At 44.0% G+C, this 9,738-nt stretch overlaps 1 protein-coding gene across 1 annotated transcript; it reads right to left on the reverse strand.

Moving 5' to 3' along the window:
- Positions 1-4,986: 4,986 nt before the first annotated feature.
- Positions 4,987-6,121, reverse strand: LOC147975035 (uncharacterized). Its single transcript, XM_087519592.1, has one exon. The coding sequence runs from the start codon at positions 5,995-5,997 to the stop codon at positions 5,128-5,130; it is 870 nt and encodes a 289-aa protein (XP_087375718.1). The 5' UTR covers positions 5,998-6,121; the 3' UTR covers positions 4,987-5,127.
- Positions 6,122-9,738: the final 3,617 nt, after the last annotated feature.

Consider the following 9,738-nt stretch of genomic DNA (forward strand, 5'->3'; position numbering starts at 1 on the left):
TAATAGACCGTATCAAATATGGGCCGTCATTTGGCCCAAAACATGGCAGCTAGTTAACGGGTCGGCCTACTAGGGTCCTCAAAATCTTGTGGGCCTACAGTTGGGCCGGCCCATTAATGTCGGCGAAATCTCGTGGGCCTTTAGCTGAGCCGACCCATTATGATCCGCAAGAATTTTGTGGGCCTTTACCTGGGCCGGCCTATTATGGCACACAAAAATCTTGTGGGCCTATACCTGGGCCGGCCCATTATGGCCCACAAAATCTTGTGGGCCTTTAGCTGGGCCAACCCATTATGGTCCGTAAAATCTCGTGGGCCTTTAGCTGGGCCGGCCCATTATGGTCCGCAAAATCTTGTGGGCTTTTAGTTGGGTCGGCCCATTTAAACTTGTTGGGCCGTGTCACGTGTCGACGTATCATAGGCGCCTTCTGTCTAGTGAGTGGATGACATCTGTCCCGATGATGAGCCGACACATGTTTCCTCTAGCCAATGATGATTTTACACGTGGAAAATCCCCATTGGTCGGAGCTGTTAACGGGTTATCGGATCCAAAACCCGACCCGATAGCTTAACGGCGTTCCATTACGGTGGATGCCATGTGGCGATCACCCTTGACGAAAGCACTTCTGTGACGCGCGATTTATCGTCATGGAAGTGGACACTTCCGTGATGATAATTTTGGTAATGTCATGGAACACTTCTACGACAGCACAGGTATGACTATCTTGATTCTGTTATAAATTTGTCATGGATGTACATGCATGACAAAAAAGCGACCTACTGTGACAAACACGTATCATCACGGAAGTGTATTTTTTTGTAGTGAAACCTATCCAACAACACCTACAAAGTATTTCTAGTTTCATACTTGTTCTAGGTAAAGCGAATGTCAAGTGTGCGTAGAGTTGTATCGATGGTCGATAGAACTTGAGGGAATATTTGTTCTGCCTTTAGCTCCTCGTTGGGTTCGACACTCTTACTTATCGAAAACTGTTCAGATCGCCTATACTTGTGGGTTATCACGTAGCACCGCGACACGTGGTCCACTTCACTGTCCACGCGCGTCGACTTCTATATGGCATGCGTCACGTCGCCTTCCTAGGCGCATGAACGCCCCCGTCCGCATTGGTCTTCATCACGTTGTCGGGTTCTTCCTCGCCTACTTCGAGCATCGCCACTGTGCTTCTAACCTAGCCGTCGTTGCCGCCTCCTCAAGCTGCAGTCGCTGCTCCTCTTCCCAGACACCACTACGCCCATAACTAACATGACGCCTCCTTGTACCCGTGGCTCCACAGTGACTACCTCGACACCGGCCACCCCGACTCGAAATCGACCATGACGTCCTTCGCACGGCTATCTTGACCACGACTACACCATCTTACTCTCTCGGCTACATCGACATCGGCACGAAGGGCTACCTTGCTTGAGCAACCTTATCGGTTTCCACTCCAATTACAACTTCCACGCTGCATCGACCGTTATGAATGTGGGGGATGTCCGTCGGCTTATCTTCAGATTCTTCTCAAGTCTCACCGCCTGCATCGCTGCCGTTGTGATTGCGGGGGATGTTGAGTATCGTGATTAGTTAGGAAAGTAAGGATAGCGTAGGATTTATTCTACCTTGTCTTGTACTTCAAGTGAATCGTGTACTCCTATATATATGCCCACGAGGCTCAAGCAATGCATCATCCATTACATCAATCCATTTCAATTCCTTCTTACAGCTTCCTCACAAGTCCACACTGTCACCTTCACGTAGTTATATTATTTTCTTAACCCCGAATTGTAGGAATTACTTCCCATGGAATTTTTACAAAATTTATGTAAAAAGTATGTACATGAAACAAGAAGGAAAAAAAGGAAACTATCTATGAATCTATCTTACTATCTATACAAAAAATAACCACAAATGGAGCAAAAGAGCAACACCCAAACTAGGTGTTTGGATGTAGAAAAGCACTTAGCTCCTCCTTCAATAGAAGACTGTTTATCTGAGGCCTTCTTTGATTCATAGGATATGAATTTTGTAGAAATAGGAAAATCATAGGAAGTGAGATGACATGCATGTCAATTCCTATAGAGAAAGAGATGCCATTTGGTGCATAGGATAGGATTTTTTCCATTGAGTCTAGGCTAATATTTTTTTCCCTCCAAAACGTGAAGGATTGATTCCTATCCTACATAGAAATAGGAATCCGTTCCTACAAACCAAAGGGCTTCAAAGGAATTTTTCCTTTGCAAATCATATCCTATAGAATTTCTACAAAAATCCTACAAACCAAAGGAGGCCTGAAAGTCTGCACCCATTGTGGAAGAGCGTGGTAGGATTTCCTCTTAGCCCTGAACAGCAGCTAGTGGAGCTCATCTTTGAGCTTTCTTCTTGAGGCATATAAGCTAGGAGTGATATGCTGAAAAATATAATCATTCCCTGTTGTCCAGATGGCCTAGGCGGCCAGGATAATGATGTCCATGGCAAAAGGCATGTGCAACTGCTCTCTCAGGCTTGCTATTTGTTCTTGGATACTGCATGTAGTTATATTATACGACCCAGCATTATTACTTTCCTACTACTATACGGATTCCGTACAGTCATTGTTGATATTGTGTTTTGCTAAATATGATACTATTACCGGCGATGCTGAGACGGCAAGTGTGAAGGAATTCTATGCAGTCACTTTCCACACATCTTTGCTATTCCCTCCAGTTGGGTGTGGACGAGCTTAGGCCACTTATGTGACACTTTTACCTATGCAGAGGACAGACATGAAAAAGTAAAGGAGTAGCAGGGTGTTACAGAATTGTCCATCGACAATTGGCTATAATACCAGAACGATAATCATGCATTGCAGTTCTATATGTGGGTGAGGCCTACGCTAAGCTTTCGCAAAATCCATTGTTCACATATTAATGATTGAAAGCTTAGCAAGTAGGCACAACTACTAAGATTTTAAATCCAACTATAGCATTAAAATCCAGGGATAATTGGTTTTATGCCCCTTGCTGGGTCACACTTGGCAGATCTACCCTTATTTTTCAAAAACACTCGTTCCCACCCAAACCACTTTGCTCGTCTTATGCTTTTGCCTTTTGACCGTTTGATCATCATTTTGAAAACTTCATAACAAATTCATACTAAGTCCAAAAAAGCGCGAATAAGATACCAAAATGTTCGGAGAAACATCACATACATGTGCATGTCATTTGCATTCATGACAAAAGTGTTGGAAAGTCCTTATCTCAGTTTGAGCTCATAGGATCTTAGCATGAACAGTAAAATATGGAGAGAAAATAATAAAAAACATTCAAAAAAAATCTATAAATAATTGGTGGCAAACAATGACCAATGTTTTGAGTGCTTTTCTTGTTTCATAAGGGAATGTCATTCGTGGAAGTCATGGCAAAAAAAGAGAGCAAAAGCAATGCTCCAAAACCAAATTATTTTGGATTGTTAATTTTTTTTTGCCACGACTTTCACGAATGTTAGTCCCTGATGAAACTTGGCAAGCACAAAATATTGATCAATGTTTGGCACCATTTTTTTAGAATTTGTTTTTAATTTTTCTAGATTTTACTGTTCATGCTGAGATCATATGAGCTCAAACTGAGATGGGGACTTTCCAACACTTTAGTCATGAATGCCAATACATGCACGTATAGGTGATGTTTTTCGGAACATTATGATATCTTATTCACATTTTTCCGAGTTAGTATGAATTTGTTATGAATTTTTTAAAGTGACGGTCAAACGCATAAGACGAGCAAAGTGGTTTGGGCGAGAATGAGTGTTTACGGAAACTAGAAATATATCTGTCAAGTGTGAACCAACTAGAGGCATAAAATCTATTATCCCTAAAACCTATGGGCCCTCTGTATCCTATGTGCATCAACTTCTATACTCAGGTACGGTAATATTTGTCACTCCGGCCACCCTATGCACAGGTATCTTCAACAAACCCTAAAGTATGATCCACACACGACATGCTTATATGTTGGGAATAGAAGAACACCACCATGCTATAACATACAATTCATATCAGTCACAACAAATTACCAAGGCCATATGACGAAATAAAACTACTCACACATAACGGTAATGCAAAAAAAAAAATCATCGAGAAATAATTTATAGCATTGAATACCATGTTCAAGTAGGGGATATATATGAAGGAAAAGACAATGGAAATGGTAGTGAAGTCAGTGGAGGTGATGGAGACGATGGATGTGATGACAGTTCCCTGACAACACTCCAGCGCCACCGGAAGAGAGCCCTCCTCCTCCTCCTCCTCTGCATGGTGCACTTTTACCTCCACTGGAAGATTCAATCTCGAAGGGGGGGCTTTCGCCCTCTGATGGCCATGAACACCAAGAATCAGTAGGGGACCTCACCCTCACACAAGTGCATTGGCAACAAAGCGGCGCACAGATTCTAGCACCCAACCTTGTTGGCCTCGCCGAGCGAGCGCCAACCATATTTTTATTTGATTTTTCTGGTTTCAAGCAATATACAGAAACACTAGAAACACAACAATTGACCTTGGCACTGGATTAATACATTACTCCAATAAAATTTGTTAAAGATATGCCATAACCATATGTAAATGAAGTGATTATAGCATGAATATTGTAAATTGTAGATACATTGAAAACGTATCAGTCTCCCAAGGGCAACTTCAGGTAGGCGATGAGAGCAAACAATCATCTACTAAATTAAATTGTCAAAAAAGATCATCTCTGAATCCAAATGACAGAAAAGACTAGCTGCACCGTGGCGCCAGCCCTTGTAACAGGAATATGGATGAGGCCAGCCCTTGTAACAGGAATATGGATGAGGCTATCACGGTGCCCCTGGTCTTTTCTATCATTTGGATGCAGGGGTGGTTTTTTCTGGCAATTCGATTCGGGGTCCTTTTGGACAAAGATTTGCTGTCCAAAGGATGCAAGTGTGCAGTACTTTCTCTTCTCCAATGTTGCATTTTTCTTCTTCTCGTAAATATAAAATTATGCCAGCTTTATTGATTACGTGGTCACGGTCTAATATTTGATATCCTTGCGATTCATTCCTGTCGTACAAATATTTGGTGTCCTTCCGCGAGGGCAAAATCGGCGGTTGTGTACTTGTGCGCATGCATCAGTTGTGCGCTGGAACAGGCGGCGCCAGCCTAGATGCGTGTTGTTCCTCCTCGCCGTGGAAAGACGGTGCTGGCGGCCACTGCCATGACGGCTTCGGCGGCGGGTAGAAGTAGAACGGGAACGGAGGCCACTGCTTTCCTGGCTCCGGTTGTGGCCATGCCGGGAACGGCGGCCACTGCTTTCCTGGTTCTGGCTGCGGCCATGCCGGGAACGGCGGCCACTGCTCTCCCGGTCCTGGCTCCGGCCATGCAGGAAGCGGGGGCCACTGCTTTCCTGGTTCTGGCTGCGGCCATGCCGGCAGCGGGGGCCACTGGTCGCCTGGTTCTGGTTGCGGCCATGCAGGAAGTGGCGGTGGGTGGAACGGGAACGGAGACAGAGGCGGCCGGTCGTCGCCCGGACGCGTCCACGCGGGGAGCGGCGGCGGGTGGAACGGCGGCCACTGGTCGTTGCCCGGTGGCGGCTGCGGCCACGGGAACGGCCACGCCGGCGGGTTCTGGTCGTGCGGGCCCTCCGGAACAGGTACCTCCGGGGGCTGGCCGCCGTCCGGATCAGGCGCCGGCGGCGAAGGGTCGGCCGGGGGAGCGTGTTTGCCAGGCCCGTGGTGCTTGGGCGGCGCCTTGGCATGGCGCTTTTTCTTCTCAGTCTGAATGGCACCGTCGTCGCGGATGCCGAGCTCCGGCGGTTTATCGGCATTCGCGGTTGGAGGGTCGAGCTTGGCGCGCGCGGCTCGGCCACCTTCCAGCTGTGCGTCGGCTCCATGGGTGGTGACCGAGGGCAGCGACCTCGAGGAGGCGAGGCTGCACGCCGAGAGCAAGACCACGGCGAAGGCCAGGAGGTATGCCATCTTCATGGCAGCTCTTACACGCATCGAGGATGCTCTTCTTGATGCTGCCACCTTGTTAGCTAGCTAGGCGCGCGCCCGCTTGATGACAACCTATGGTGCAACTTAGGAGCTTGCATAGCGCACCGTGTAGCTAGCTATACACGCATGTATGTTTATATACGGGCTGCGAGTGATCGATCGATTTGGGGTGAGAACTCGCATGCGTAATGTAGCCATTTAGATTTGAACATTTGTCACCATGGTGGGTGTGAGAAGGAAGTTTTACTATCTCAATCTTGTAGCTAGTGGCCTTGTTATCTTTGGCTCGTTGAATTTAGAGAGCACGTCGGTAACTAATGGGTTGTTGGTGCCCATGAAGGTGACATGCATTTGCAAAGGATTTTAGGCAGGAGTCATCTTTTTGCACTGCTGAGGGTGGATCTCCAAATCTCTCTTTTAAAAGTCTTGTGTTGTGCATGCGCATGGTGGCAAATAATCAAATCCATCATCGAACTTCATTATCGAAAAAGGATTTCGCCCCGTTTTATAAATAAAGCAACGATCATTAACATGGCAGTGCAAACTCACACCACCACACACGCACACACCCAAAGCATGATACATAGGCGCTGAGCGCAACAACACCACCCCTAGCTACGAAGATATGAAGCCGCATACGGCGAACCGTGGACTCAAAGACGACGCCTTCAGAAAGGATACGACATCAGAATGCCGCCACCGCCCGACCCGAGGGTCAGAGTATCCCCATCGAACTTCATTAAGTGTGCTAGCATATGTATGTGATGATATGTCCTTGTGGGCCAAACATTGGCAGCAAGACATTCCCCAGATGAGCAAATGCTTACGGCATTTTGGCGTGCAGAAAGGTAACAGGAGGATTAACCCATTTTTCACACGCGTGATTATCCTGCACCAGAGCAATACAAAGTGGGTGGATAAGTTAAATTTGGCGTAGTGGGGCTGGTAAAACAGATATTTTTAAAACTAGTCCATCCATTTCAAAATAAGTGTCGTGATTTAGTCCAAACTAGTAGTAGTGCTTTTGTTTTTTGGTTAATAAGATGGCCGTATGCATCACTCTGATGCAGAGACCGGGGAGCCCCCCTTTTTGAAAAAAAAGAAAAAAAATAGTAGTACTCTTTATTCTTAGGCCTTATTTACAAAGCATTCTCATCAAAATTACGTGAGAATATGACTACCACAAAAAAGCAATAAAGTTGACGCGTCATCACCGACGAGTCAACGGAACGTGAACCAATCACCAAATGGAGGGTTAACAGGGAGCACACCCTCACCAAGACTATATTTTGATGTCAACTTTCTTTTCATACACATTTTACATTTTACGTATACATCAGGAATATTTTTATTCACACGTTTAACATTATTTAAATACATTTTTTTAAAACTTATATATTTTTATCTCGACTTTTTCCAGATACATTATAAATATTTTTGTACACATCAGAAATGATTTTTATATATACGTTTAATTTTTTTCAAATACAATATTGACATTTTCAAACATATGTTTTTTATGTCTATTTTTTCATACACATTGTACATTTTTATATTTGTCAGGAACATTTTTTATATCGACATTTAAATTTTTTAAATAAATGAATAACATTTTTTCACATATATGTTTTGATGTCTTTTTTATACATACAAATTATACAATTCTCGGATACATTAGAACCATTTCTATACATGTTTAACATATTTCAAATCTGCGATGAATATTTTTCAAATTTGTATTTAAAGTGATTTTTATGATTGACATCTTTAGAAAATTTCTGAATATAAGTAAATATAAAGAATACAGCAAAGAAAAAGTAATAAAATTCAAAAAATAACGGATGAAAAGAAGAGCGTGAAGGCCTGTGTTTGCTAGCCTATGCGGGCTTCCGGCCCATTATCTCCCAACAGGTTCCCATAGGTTTACTGGGCTGGATTTTCAGTGGATTTTTTCCACTTAGTTTCTGTTTTTCTTCTTCTTCTTCTTCTTGCTGTTTTTATTTTTTTATAAAAAAATTATTAAGTTTTTATCAGTTTAAAGAAGAAACATGAATAATTTTTTAATTAGTGAAACTTTGCCTAAATTCATGAATGTTTTTCAAATTTGCGACCTTTATTATAATTTATGAACTTGTCCTAATTTTGCAAAAAAATAAATTCACAAACATTTTCATTTGCGCGAACATTTTCAAATTCCTGAATTTTTTTATCTTCATTATTTTTCCTAATTTGTGAACCTTTTCATTGTTGTGATCTTTTTTCAAAATTATGAACTTTTCTCGAAAGTCAGTGGTCAATTGTTCATGGGGAGCGGTCAAATATTTGGTGGTTAAATGGTCTCATGGGCCGTGGCTCATATAGCATGCGTGTGAGCGCCACCAGTCTAGGGGGCACTACAAGCCCTAATTAGGAGCTCTCCCAACAAAACTCCTCTGTAGTATCGTCGTGGGCTGTGGAGGACCATCGCTCATGACTATCTCTGGCAGTATAATTTCAGCAAAAAGAATTCACTCACCCGCACTTATATGGCCCATCAGTGTCAGCAATATAGGATAAAGGGTCCCTCGTGCCTGCTAAGTGTCTGATATAGCACCAAAAGACACGAGGAAATGGTACTCAGGATTCCGCGAGCACGAAGGCTTCAATCTTAGACGTCGACAATTCAAGGAGCTTGGGGAGGTGATCAGGGTCTATCCCCGAACATTCATATTCCCCGAGCACCAACTACAATTCGGCGGGCCATCCAGAAAGTTCACCAGTTATGAGGTGGTAGAACCAGGTTTGAGCGGCTCACTTAGAGTTTTATTTGGCCGACCGACATAATTAATGTAGGCATGCACGCTTGTGATGGTCTACGCTTCGTAGATACTGATCATGATTCTAGAGTATGGCGGCTCGTCTCATCCCAAGATGGTAGGCACTCACGAGAAATGTGACAGGCGCCCTATCTCTTTGACTTTTGATGACCTGCAAGTGCACATGGTTTAGTTGAAGTTTTTTCGAAGTAAGAGTATGAAAGGATCGGTATGGTCGACTAGATGGGGGGGGGGTGATTAGGTGACTAACAAAATTTAATCCTCTTTTACAAATTTAGGCTCAACACTAATGTAGGTTGTCTAGATATGCAACTAGATGCACAACCTATATGACAACCAACACGAGACCAAGTGCAAGCATGAGTAACCACATGAAATAAACTTGCACAAAGTAAAGGACCAAAATAACCGCAAGTGAAGTCGATGGAGACGAGGATGTGTTTCCGAAGTTCCCTCCTTTGGGGGAGGCATGTCTCTGTTGGAGGGTGTGGACGCACAATGCTCCCCAAAGGGTCCCAAGGACTCATCCTATTTTCCTCACACCCTCGCACAATTCAAGATGTCGTGAATCCACTAGATGTGCCCTTGAAGTCGACAACCTGGTCCTTTACAAACAAGGTTGGGGGGCTCTTCCCACAACTTAATTGGGGGCTCCCAACCCCACCACGAAGCTTCAACATAATGGAATGTGGCTCCGAGATGACCTCTTCCGTCTAGAGTGCCCAAACACCTAAGAGTAACAAGATCCAGAAGTGAAAGCATGAGGAATTAAATTTCCTTTGGTGGAAGTGTAGAACCAGGTCTCCTTTCTCAATCATTAGAAAATCAACAAGTTTGGTTAGCTAGATAAGTAGGTCGGGCAAGAACGAGCTTAGGAAGCAATGAAGGAGAGAGAGAGGGAAGAGGTATGTGAGAGGTGGAAGAACCACCT

This window comes from Triticum urartu, chromosome 4A, assembly GCF_056163025.1.
Source record: "Triticum urartu cultivar PI428250 chromosome 4A, HENAU_Tu73, whole genome shotgun sequence".
NCBI lineage: Eukaryota > Viridiplantae > Streptophyta > Magnoliopsida > Poales > Poaceae > Triticum > Triticum urartu.

Bases quoted from the DNA above. Each gene is read 5' to 3' on its own strand.
- LOC147975035 (XM_087519592.1), bottom strand. From the start codon at position 5,997: ATGCGTGTAAGAGCTGCCATGAAGATGGCATACCTCCTGGCCTTCGCC.